Here is a 13339-nt window from a genome sequence, read left to right as displayed (position 1 = left end):
GTGATTGGTAAATGTGGGGAAGATTGGAAACTAATAAGAATGGGAAGCATTTGGTGGACATCTGCACTACTGTAGTATGTGTTTAGCTGTTATGAATGCATTCTTCAAGCACTACACATCGGACAGTAAGGTACCAGATCCATAATGGACTATATCTTAACCGACTTTGAATTCAGGAAATCTGTTAGCAATGTGCAGGTTTTCTGGGGATTTTTCAATGATACAGACCACTATCTGATCTGTAGTGAACTAAGTATCTCTAGGTCTAGGATAGAGAAAGTGAAATCTGTCTGCAAGAAATAAGGTTAGACAATCTCCAGAACGAGGACACTGGACAGAAGTGCATGGATATGATTAGTAAAAAGTTCCAAACAATGGACAGTGAGCAGGTTCAGGGTATATAAAGAGAATGGGCGGTATACTGGGATGCTGTAGTAGAAACGGCAAGGTCATGCCTAGGAACAACAGTGTAAAGATAGGAAAAATTTAACATCTAGGTGGAGTGATGAAGTGAGAACAGCTTGTGAACGTAAAAGGAAGGCGTACCAGAAATGGCTCCAAACAGTGATTGATTCAGGCAGGGAATTGTGCGTAGATGAAAGAAACAAAGCAAAACAAATAGTGTTGAATCTAAAAGGAAGTTATGGGTAAATTTTGGTAGTGACTTGGAAAGGCTATGTCAAGCAGCAGGGAAACCTTTCTGGACAGGAATAAAGAATCTTAGGAAAATGGGAAAAAAGAAGATGAGTATTGTTGTAGGTAATTCCGGTGAACTCATGATAGATCCCAGGGAATCACTGAAGTTGGAAGCGCCGGGCTGAGTGGCTCAGACGGTTGAGGCGCTGGCCTTTTGACCCCAACTTGGCAGGTTCGATCCTGGCTCAGTCCGGTGGTATTTGAAGGTGCTCAAATACGTCAGCCTCGTGTTGGTAGATTTACTGGCACGTATAAGAACTCCTGCGGGACTAAATCCTGGCACCTCAGCGTCTCCGAAGACTGAAAAAGTAGTTAGTGGGACGTAAAGCAAATAGCATTATTATTATTATTGAAGTTGGAAGGTATATTTTGAAATTCTTCTCAACGTAAAAGGCAATCTTGCTGGAGACATCGTGAACAAACAAGCTCATGGAGAGGAGGAAAATGATGTTGGTGAAATTATGCTTGATGAAGTGGAAAGGATGGTAAATAAACTCCATTGTCATAAAGCAGCAGGAATAGATGAAATTCAACCTGAAATGGTGAAATATAGTGGGAAGGCAGGGAAGAAATGGCTTCATTGAGTAATAAGATTAGCATGGTGTGTTAGTAAGGTACCTTCTGATTGGACAAAAGCAGTAATTACACTTCTATAAGCAAGGAAACGGGAAGGATTGCAACAACTATAAAGGTGTCTCATTGATCAGTATACAAGGCAAAGTGTTCCCTAGCATCTTGGAAGGGAGGGTACAATTGGTGGTTGAGAGTAAGGTGGATGAAAACCAGTGTGGTTTCAGACCACAGAGGGGCTGTCAGGATCATATTTTCAGTATTCACCAGGTAACTTAAAAATGCTACGAGAGGAGTAGACAGTTATTTGTATGTTTTGTAGATCTAGAGAAGGCATATGACAGAGTACCGAGGGGAAATATGTTCGCCGTACTTGAGGACTATGGGATTAAGGGTAGATAGATCATTAAAAGCAATAAAGGTATTTATGTTGACAATTGGGTTTCAGTGAGAATTGATGGTAGAATGAGTTCTTGGTTCAGGGTACTTACAGGGGTTAGACAAGGCTGTAATCTTTCACCCTTATTGTTCGTAGTTTACATGTATCATCTGCTGAAAGGTATGAATTGTCAGGGAGGGATTCAGTTAGGTGGAAATGTAGTAAGCAGTCTGGCCTATGCTGACGACTTGGTCTTAATGACAGATTGTGCTGAAAGCCTGCAGTCTAATATCTTGAGGCTTGAAATAGGTATAATAAGTATGGTATAAAAATTAGCCTTTCTAAGAATAAATTGATGTCAGTAGGTAAGAAATCCAAGAGAATTGAATGTCAAATTGGGGATTCAAATCTGGAACAGGTAGAAAATTTTAAGTATTTAGGATGTGTGTTCTCTCAGGATGGCAATATAGTAAGTGAGATTGAATCAAGGTGCAGTAAAGCTAATGCAGTGAGCTTGCATTTGCAATCAGCAGTATTCTGTAAGAAGGAATTCAGCTCCCAGATGAAACTATCTTTCATATCGTTCTGTTTTCAGACCAATTTCATTTTACGGGAGTGAAAGCTGGGTGGACTCAGGATATCTTATTCATAAATTAGGAGTAACAGACACGACAGTAGTGCAAATGATTGCTGGTACAAACAGATGGGAACAATGGCAGGAGGGTACTCGGAATGAGGCGATAAAGGCTAAGTGTGTATAAATCGTCTGTGGTAGTGTGGTCATGTGAGGCGAATGGAGGACGATAGGTTACGTATGAGAATAATAGACTCTGTTATGGAAGTTAAGAGAAGTAGAGGAAGGCCAAGGCAAAGATGGTTAGACTCTGTTTCTAATGATTTAAGGATAAGAGGTATTGAACTAAACAGGGCCACAGAACTAGTTGTGTATAGAAGATTGTGGCGGCATTAAATAAATTCATAGAGGCTTGCAGACTGAACGCTGAAAGGCATATTAGTATATAATTACGATGTGTATGTGTGTGTTTATTTATTCATTACATGATAGTAGACTCTTGTTTGATGTGTATTGATTGTTGTTTTATTTTCAGTTCTATGGGTGGTTGCCATAGTTGGATTGTGTTACTACATTACACTGTTGTTGGAAGTAGCTGTACGTGAAATGCATCCTGGTTACAGAGTGCATGTTTCGTATGAATATGGATGTTATACCATTACTGCTGCAGGTATGAGTTTTCATTATATTTTCTTTTCTAGCCTGTTTTATTTAACAACAGCAGAATGCATCTTTTGCATGAATGCATAGAGTTTCTTTTTTGTTGCTTTTGTATGTCACACTGTCTCAGAGAGTTCAGATGGTAGTGATGGGATAAGACAGAGCTAGGGCTAGGAAGGAAGTGACCATAGCCTTAATTAAGGTTTATTCCCAGTGTTTGTCTGGTGTAAAAATGGAGAACTATGGAAAACAATCTCTAGGTCTGACACAGTTTTCCATTAAATGTGATGCACTTTTAATTTGTTAAGTATTCATACTGTTGGTTGATACATCATCAAATACCCATACCTTGATTATACGAAGCATGTTTTTTAAGTAAGTACCGTTTTAAATATGGCCGCTACAGTGCTTCAGTCGTTGTTCAGAGCATATGCGCTCAGTACGTACATCTGTAGGCTAGCCACAAACGCCATTACGGAAGCATTCGCCGATATTTATGTCTATATGTGCATATTAAAAATGCCTCTGACAATTAACAGTCCCACTGAGTGTGAAGTTCGTGCTATGATTTGTATTCTGAATGGAAAAGGCGCAAAAGCTGTTGAAATTCATCGGCAGATTAGTGAAGGGTATGGAGAATGTACCGGGCGGTACACCTCTACTCTGTTTATTTAAAAGTTGCGCCAGTTGAAACTCCTCTTCTGGAGGAAGTCTGAACTTTATCTACACTATTAATCTACTAATTTCTCAGAAGATGTCACTACCTGGAAATTTTTGAGTTTGTGAACTGTGTCATTTTTGATGTGTTTTTGTTTCGCTTGAAGTAAGAAGTGTGAACTTTCTCTTCTAGAGGACACTACTGAAGATCAACAATAGTGCGACCTAGTGCGGAGTCAAAGAACTATTTTGTTGGAGAAATTTTTATTTCAAGAGTTTGTTCTTGGTTAAATTTCTTTCTGTCATTGTTTAAGTTGGCTGTATACCCCTCTTTTTCCCCTTATTTTGGATCTAGCCAATCCCGAATTTCTTTAATTAATTTTCCACCAATAATGTGTTTCTTCTTCCTCTATGTAGGGGTTTCTTTTCCCTAGCCAATAAAATTTTTGTGGGAGGGTGTTTTCTTTCCCCTAACGCCTAGAATCTTCCGTGAGAGGATATAAACTGCTGATTTTGGGGTCTCCGGGCCACTTCTGTTCCATCTTTCAGTGTATTAAGTACATAGCAGGAGGCGGGGAGCGCCTCTTTCCTCGGCGGCGGTCAACAATAAGGTAATGGCCGATTAATAAATTCTTTCTTTTCTTGCTCAGCAGTTTAACTTTCGGGGCGGGTTCTAAGCGTTCAACCATGTAACCTTTTCCTAAAATGTAAAAACAACTGGTATCTATTCTATTTTAAAACGACATATCGGGATAGAGAGTGCTTAACCCTCTCGAGCTCCCACTCACATCGTCTTAAGGTGAACTTATTTTCTCAACCAATTCTTCCGTAATGTAATGTAAATTGCTATTAAGTCACCTCTGTAGTATGGGATTAGCCCTTGTAATAACGGCCTAGTGCCAAAGTAGGTTTTAAAAAATCAAAGTGTATCAGGAGTGCGGTTAGCCTCCTCTCAAATTGTTATTTTAGAGGTCATGTAATCAACCTCCTTTTCATGTAATAGACCTCAGTAGGTTGGGTATTTTACCCCTGTGAATACGTCCTTAGAGGACAGCTTGAAGGTAGAGTTTGGTGTGGCCTTTGAGAGGCTTAAATTTTAAGAGCGGATCGCTCTTTTGAAAATGGAGTGTCATATGCCTCGTGGAGGCTTTTCTGTGTAATTCGGAGCCAGGGGCTCCTAGGGATGAATGGGGTTTTCTGCCCCTCTGTTAAAACTTGTGTTTGTGGTAAAACTGAGCTGATCGCTGAAGTCAGGGCGTGAAGCCCAAAACCTGTAAATATTGTAACTCCCCTTGTTTTGCTACATTGTACCTGCCATGTCTGTTATTGCTTTGTTTTTGAAAAGAAAATATAACCTTGTTAAATTTTAAATTAATTTTACATGCACTATAATTTCGTAGCTTGAAACCCATTCACACCCGCACCTTCTTTTACGCATAACTACCGCTAAAACACGGTAACAGAGAACACTATGAGTGAGCGAAGGCATGGTAAGAAAATGGGTTAGAGCCTTTTAAGAGGGCCGTACTAATGCCCACGGCGAAAAGTGTAGTGGGCGACCGTCATTCATTACTGAAGCAACAATTTAGGTATGTGGGAAAACAAAAGCAAAGGTAAAGGGAAAGGAGACATGGTGGTGAACAGACAAAATAAAAAAGAAATAAAAGAAAGGAACAAGGTGAAGAAAGAAGTGGATTATGAAAAGCAAAAAATGTATCAGAGGGATGAGAATAAGATAGAAAGGTTACATGTGGAATACAAAAGATTGAAACTACAAGTAGAAAGGAGTATCAAGGAAGAAAAGGAGAAATGTTGGGGAGAGTTTACCAACAAAACTGAGCAAGATAGTCAAGGAAATTGGAAACTATATACAGAGTAATAAAATCGAAAAGAATAAATCGAGAAAAAATCAAGGCGTTAGAGAGAGAAGATGGATCCATAGTACATGACAAAAAGGGTCTTTAGAATGTGATGGAAAAGTATTTTGAAAAACTTTATAATGAGGATGACTGCTTGGAGGAAGAAGGAGATAAGAAAATGGAAATAATAGATGAAGAAAAAGAAGAGAACCCGATAACATGGTTGGAACTTGAAAGGGCAGTGAAAGCGATGACCAAAGGTAAAGCAAGTGGAAAGGACTAATTCAATGCTGATATGATTGAGGCAGCAGGAAGCATTGGACTACAGTGGCTATACCGAGCCCTCAATGCCATATGGAAGGATGAAAGGATACCTGAAGATTGGCAACAAGGAAGCATTGTACCATTGTTAAAAAAAGGAAATAGGAAGAAATGTGAAAATTATAGAGGTTATAACATGGGCTAAAAATAATGGAGAAAGTCATAGACAACAGACTGAGGGATATAATAGAAACAGTTAGAGGAAGAACAATATGGCTTTTGACGAAATAGATCGGCAATAGACTTGATATTTACGGTGCGAACGATACTGGAAAAACATCTGGAAAGGAACAAGGAAATCCTCTTTGTATTTTTGTATTTCGATAAAGCTTATGATACAGTTAAGGGAAAACATGTATGGGAATGATTACTGAAAAGGAATGTACCAAAATCATTAATTAACAAGATAAAAATTATCATGAGAGTAAAAGCAGTGTATAAGTGGGAATTGGTGACTGAAACTTTTTGTACAAAAAATAGGTCTCAAGCGAGGAAGTGCACTGTCACCATTATTGTTTATTATATTGATCGACGAAATAATAAAATGTGTAAAACAGAGTATCAGTAGTGATGAAGCCAGGGGGCTTACGTCAGCCAGAAAGGCTAGGATATAAAAGACCAAGGTCAGGAACCACCCTTATAGTGTGATTGCTGCCTGGGGACTGACCACCTTGAGTCGAGTAGGGGTATTTCAGTCGCCTTGAAAAAGAATACTGCAATGTATTCGAAATGTCTGCAAACTGTACTTAATGTACAGATAACAACACCACGGTTCAACCCGGAAAATAAACAAAATATTTCTACTCACCGTGGAAGCTTCACCTCTAAGATACGAAACCTTTACGGGGAGGGTGTTCTCAAAGCTACTAGGCAGTTTGACAACCTTCTAAAGAAGATGAGTAGCTACCTGGCTTGATTTGCCTTTCTGAAATGCTGCAGGGACAACAGCATTATACCAGCATGTGAAAGACTGAAATATCACACCAAGAACCGACGGACAGACCGCATTCTTCATGAAATCAGCATTAAACTCCTCAGGGAACGGATCAGTGACACCAGACAGACTCTGGACCACCTCAACAATAAATTATTTCACCTTCACCTGCAACTTACCAGCACTTTGGACTCAATGACTGGACCACGTTAGACACTATTAGCAACACACAATCCCAGCGAACACTGGAACTAGCCACTGCCAAACAAAACAAGAAATTCAACCGCCTCTTACTAAAACAGAAACCGAAAACACCTGTTTCACTACAGAAGAATGTAATAGTTAATGTCACAGATAAGTCACTCAGTGAACCTTCTACCTCGGCCTTGAAAAAAGGACTCAACTGCGCAGTAGCTCCTAATAGGATACTGGTAGAAGAAATAGTTATCAAAGTTGAAATTGCAATCTGACACCTCTCTACCGAATCTGCAGAAGAGATCAGATGGGATATATCATGCCTACTGAGAACCGCAAAGCCACCGCCATCCGATTTGACCAAAGAAGAAATTCATGCCCTCAAAACACTACGTCAAGATACGGAAACAATAATCCTACCCTCAGATAAAGGCAACGCTATGGTGATAATGACACGCACCGACTACACACGGAAAATAGAACAATTACTCACCGATTCCACATACAGCAAGGTAAGAAACCCGACCAACCGCATTAAGAACAAACTCCACATACTAGTAAAAAATTCCATTATCCTAGCCGAAATACAGAAGAAGCCGTTATCCTCGGACCCAATACCTCCTAAATTGTATGGCTTCCCTAAAATCCATAAAGAAGGCATACCTCTGCGACCTATCGTGAGCGCTATAGGATCTCGTACGCACGATATTGCCTGTTACCTAGCCAGACTACTTCAGCCACATACAGGACACACTGAAACCTACGTGAAGGACTCCCGACATTTCATCCAACTCCTTAAGGACCAATCAATTGAAAGTACAGACTTATTAGTAAGTTTTGACGTCATGTCCCTTTTCACCAAGGTGCCGCTAACAGATGTATTTCCGCTATTAGACCAGAAACTTCCAGAAGACCTGTCAACACAAGCTAAAGAATGCCTAAACGCCACTGATTTCTACTTCAACGGGGAGTTCTACAAACAGACAGAAGGGGCCACGATGGGGTCGCCGCTCTCTCCAATAACAGCAAAGATGTATATGGAACACTTCGAACAGAAAGCCTTAGCCACATCTACCCTGAAACCGAAATGTTTTCTCCGTTATGTGGATGACACTTTCGTAATCTGGCCTCATGGGAGCAATAACTTGCTGCTATTTCTCGACCATCTCAACTCTGTTCACGTAAATATTCAGTTCACCCTGGAAATCGAAGTAAATGGAAAACTACCGTTCCTAGATGTCCTAGTAAAACCCAACACCAACTTGACTCGGAGCTACGCAGTATACAGGAAACCCACACACACAGACAGGTACCTGCACACCTCTTCTCATCACCATCCATCACATAAGCAGGCTGTTCTAACATCACTGGTTAACAGGGCCATAGCGATATCAGACGCAGAACAGCTACTCGCTCAATAACATCCGATGAGCCTGTAGAAAATCAGAAGAGAACAAAGACAAGGCTGCCGTAGGAGAAAACAACGGGAAAGAAGAACTAACCCGCCCGAAAACAGCGATACTGCCATACATTAAAAGCACTACAGACAGGATCGTGTCCCGTTATCTACCACCAGTAAAAGACACAATAGAATTACAGGCTTCTGCAGTATACCACATTGAATGTAGCTGCGGAGTGTGTTATGTTGTTGAAACAAAACGTCTGATCTCCACCCGCCTAAAAGAACATATCCGTCTCACCAAGAACCAAAACACAGATATCTCAGCGGTAGCTAAGCATTCCTACGAAACAAGGCACAGGATATCATTTGACAAGACCAAGATCCTAGCAGCTATCCCTTGGAATCTGGAAAGGAAAATCTGCAAGGCTATCGAAATCAAGAAACATCCGAACAATATGAATTTAGAAGAATGATATAAAATCAGTAATTCTTGGATGCCTATCATTCATAGTTTAAGACAGACCACAACATTAACACGCAGTGCGAACCTTCAATTATATAACAGCGCGGGCAAGCCCCACTACCTGGCTGTGACACATACCTTCCAGAATTCTCACGAGACAGCCAGGGGCTTATGTCAGCCAGAAAGGCTAGGATATAAAAGACCAAGGTCAGGAACCACCCTTATAGTGTGATTGCTGCCTGGGGACTGACTACCTCGGATTGAGTAGAATTGTAGAATACTGCAATGTATTCAAAATGTTGGCAAACTGTACGCTATGTACCGATAACAATAACACGGTTCAACCCGGAAAATAAACAAAATAAGCCTGAATCTGATCAATCAAGAAATGTGCTTTTAAATCACCTTGTTCAGTTAGTTCTGTAATTTTATTTAATTGACTGTAAAGTCCATGTTTATTTATTTTTTAATTTTTGAGTTGATGCACCCTTTCTTTTAAAGTGGTAATAATATTTTTTCTGCTTTGTTGTAAGTGCTCTTTGTTTCCTACATTTCCTGGCTATTCTTTTCAGTTTCAAATCTACTTTAGTGCAGTATAGTTTATGTTTAATGGAACACTGTGTGGCTGTGATTTTATCTAATGGTTCACAAATAAGTACAGGTCGGTGGCGAATTTCCAATGCATGTGATTGATATGTTACATCCCTTGCATTTTCAACAAAAAATAAATATTAATTGCCAAACTACTTCAGAGGTGGCAGCACGAGCATTGGACCCTTGTTTGTTGATCTCTTTCATGGGGTTGGAATGTGGAACGAACAGCCACATCCGTCAAGAGGGCGGTACAAGGTGGAATCCCGCAGTTTATTGCGTGTGGCTGGGTTTTATTTGCTATTTCATGAAATATTGGACTTTTTGCTTGTGAGTGGCTTTTCTTGTGCCATAAATGATATACATATGACAAATGTGTGTTGTAATATAAATTATTGTTTTGTGGGCCTGTAGTGTAAATATCAAACAAAGAAAATGCGGGAATGATATGATTTTGAAATGACGTCACACCGATCAGAGAGTAGTTCAGCAGGCATGGATGTAGGAGTGCCAGGGTTACGCATTTCTACCGCACAATCCAAAAAGAATTCTAACCATTGTGCAATTGAACGATTGTTAAGAGAACCATTTAGTATACTTTCTTTTACGGAGAAAAGCAGAATTATAAATGAAGGAGAACTGCGTCAGACTCTGAATGTAACTACACAAAAGTTGTGTGTTTGTCATTTCAACAGAAATATTTATGAAAGAGACCATTGGATTAGTGGATGTGAGATCTTAAATAAACTTTTTTGTTTGCCTTGTTTGTTATTTTCTCTTGAAAAATGTGTTTGGAATGATGGTCTGTTTGATGTTTGCAGTTTCATTTTGGTTACATCCCCTAAACCAGAAGTCAGGAGTTGCCACTGGTACAGGTGGAGGGTCATTCTTTTCACTGGCTGTAGATATGATTGGTTCACATGAAGTTCAATTTTGTTGTAGGGTTTAGCTTCATTTCCCACTTCTAGAGCCTTCCTCTTAAGTGGTCTTCCTGTATGTGATTGTGTTTGTTTGTGTCTGGAAAAGTCTTGAAATACAGATGGAATGATGTTCGAAAGTAGAATTTTTAGTGCTGTGCTCACACTATAATCTGAGTCCTTAAAATGCCTACTGCAAACAGTGGAATGTAAACTAGGTTTCCACAGAGATCCCAGTGTATTTCGCTGACGAGAAATTGCCAAACATCATTTAGTTTTTCCTCGTCCTTTCGGAAATCTGTGAAATGAAATACCACACCCTTTTAAGATCTTTGATTTGCGATAAGGAACACTGCAGTACACTATGTTTTAAAGTTTATCCGATGTTCACATAACGTAAATACAGTAATTAATTTCTCACAAAATTATATTTAATTTAATTTCGCACAATGTACATAAGTAGAGGACATACTCTTAAGGACTTCCACAGAATTTTGTCAGAGATATTTTTCTGTGCTTACATGTCATTACGTGATATCTGTCACATGGGTTATCACAAAGTTTGCATATGCATAGTTCATCCAGTTGGTGGTAGATGTCTCTTGTGCAGATACAGTGGTGAAAACCATGCACAGCAAAACACGTCATGAAGTGTCTCAATGCATAATTGGCTTTTATCCATTCTCTGTTGACCATACCATCTATAGCGTAAAATTCAGGAAATATTTCTTCTCTTTTTCCTTGCAGTTCTCGGAGTAGACTCTGGTATGCTTCTGTTGATGGCAGGCATAGGTCGTATCTCAAATCCTCAATGTAGAAGGATTCTCTGGCGAGAACATATGCCAGACGTGAGGGTGTATACTTTGAAATACACAAGGCCTTTTTCAGGAATCTTGCTTTTAATTTTTCTATTTCCTTGAGGTTCTTCTTTCTCAGTTGGTCCCAGATTAATGTCAAACCATATGTCACTATTGGGGTGATTTTCAATGCAGTATTTGATGATAACTTCCGTAAATTCGGTGTACTGTTCATAGTTGATAAAGCAGCGATAACTCTCTTCCAAACATGGATACTGTATACAGTTCCGTGAGTCTGTAATGTGATTCCCAAATATTTGTAATGTGTTATAATCGATAGTGTGCCGCTTTTATAAATTATAACATCGTTAGCTGCCAGTTTGCCTCCTTTTCTGAAAGTCATTTACACCGTTTTTTTGTTTTCATTTAATTGAAGTTCATTCTTGGTTGCTCATACTGTAAGTTTGTTGAAAGCCTCCTGGAGATTCGTTAACTCGGTAGATACAAGCACAATGTCGTCCGCGTATGCATACAATTTTACCTTTTCTGTTCTAATGCTCTGAGTTATGTCTGCAGTTCCTATGTTAAATAGGAGCGGGCTAAGCGGATCACCTTGTAAAACTCCATTTGTTTGTGTCACACGTAAACAATGTAGTGGAAGTGGAAAATGTTTATTGAAGACTTTATTTGTAAAGTGTGGTAATATGTTTTATTTGTAATGACCTAACCTTTTTAGTGTAATATTTGTAACAAATGTATTTGTGAATAGTTGATTTCAGTTCTGCACTTTCTGGAGGTATCTAGAAAATTGTTACATGAATTTTTGAACAGGGTGTGTTGCCTTTTGTTGGTTATATGTTCTAGAAGGCATTTTCTAACTATTCTGGAAATGGAAGCTTCGCGAACGTGTGTATTCGAAAAACTTGTTTAAAGTTCGCGACTGAAAGTAGGAGTTGTGATTGGTGAACCTAGGTGGCAATGGGCGGACTCATGCATTCTGATTGGCTACTCCAAGGCCAGGGTTTACCTTTATATAGAGTGCGAGGCAGCCTTGCCTTGCCTTGCCTTGCCTTGCCTTGCCTTGCCTTGCCTTGCCTTGCCTTGCCTTGCCTTGCCTTGCCTTGCCTTGCCTTGCCTTGCCTTGCCTTGCCTTGCCTTGCCTTGCCTTGCCTTGCCTTGCCTTGCCTTGCCTTGCCTTGCCTTGCCTTGCCTTGCCTTGCCTTGCCTTGCCTTGCCTTGCCTTGCCTTGCCTTGCCTTGCCTTGCCTTGCCTTGCCTTGCCTTGCCTTGCCTTGCCTTGCCTTGCCTTGCCTTGCCTTGCCTTGCCTTGCCTTGCCTTGCCTTGCCTTGCCTTGCCTTGCCTTGCCTTGCCTTGCCTTGCCTTGCCTTGCCTTGCCTTGCCTTGCCTTGCCTTGCCTTGCCTTGCCTTGCCTTGCCTTGCCTTGCCTTGCCTTGCCTTGCCTTGCCTTGCCTTGCCTTGCCTTGCCTTGCCTTGCCTTGCCTTGCCTTGCCTTGCCTTGCCTTGCCTTGCCTTGCCTTGCCTTGCCTTGCCTTGCCTTGCCTTGCCTTGCCTTGCCTTGCCTTGCCTTGCCTTGCCTTGCCTTGCCTTGCCTTGCCTTGCCTTGCCTTGCCTTGCCTTGCCTTGCCTTGCCTTGCCTTGCCTTGCCTTGCCTTGCCTTGCCTTGCCTTGCCTTGCCTTGCCTTGCCTTGCCTTGCCTTGCCTTGCCTTGCCTTGCCTTGCCTTGCCTTGCCTTGCCTTGCCTTGCCTTGCCTTGCCTTGCCTTGCCTTGCCTTGCCTTGCCTTGCCTTGCCTTGCCTTGCCTTGCCTTGCCTTGCCTTGCCTTGCCTTGCCTTGCCTTGCCTTGCCTTGCCTTGCCTTGCCTTGCCTTGCCTTGCCTTGCCTTGCCTTGCCTTGCCTTGCCTTGCCTTGCCTTGCCTTGCCTTGCCTTGCCTTGCCTTGCCTTGCCTTGCCTTGCCTTGCCTTGCCTTGCCTTGCCTTGCCTTGCCTTGCCTTGCCTTGCCTTGCCTTGCCTTGCCTTGCCTTGCCTTGCCTTGCCTTGCCTTGCCTTGCCTTGCCTTGCCTTGCCTTGCCTTGCCTTGCCTTGCCTTGCCTTGCCTTGCCTTGCCTTGCCTTGCCTTGCCTTGCCTTGCCTTGCCTTGCCTTGCCTTGCCTTGCCTTGCCTTGCCTTGCCTTGCCTTGCCTTGCCTTGCCTTGCCTTGCCTTGCCTTGCCTTGCCTTGCCTTGCCTTGCCTTGCCTTGCCTTGCCTTGCCTTGCCTTGCCTTGCCTTGCCTTGCCTTGCCTTGCCTTGCCTTGCCTTGCCTTG

The 13339-nt window shown here is 41.4% G+C and overlaps 1 protein-coding gene across 1 annotated transcript in view; it reads left to right on the top strand.

The window, feature by feature from the left end:
• Nucleotides 1-13339, top strand: part of LOC136873950 (transmembrane protein 127) — a 134995-nt gene that overhangs the window by 41145 nt on the left and 80511 nt on the right. The window contains exon 4 of the mRNA XM_067147337.2: nucleotides 2755-2889. Within this exon, the coding sequence (XP_067003438.1) occupies nucleotides 2755-2889 (135 nt within the window). The remainder of the gene's footprint in view (nucleotides 1-2754; nucleotides 2890-13339) is intronic.

Source organism: Anabrus simplex, chromosome 5 (assembly GCF_040414725.1).
Source record: "Anabrus simplex isolate iqAnaSimp1 chromosome 5, ASM4041472v1, whole genome shotgun sequence".
NCBI lineage: Eukaryota > Metazoa > Arthropoda > Insecta > Orthoptera > Tettigoniidae > Anabrus > Anabrus simplex.
This window is presented reverse-complemented; position numbering and strand designations above follow the sequence as displayed.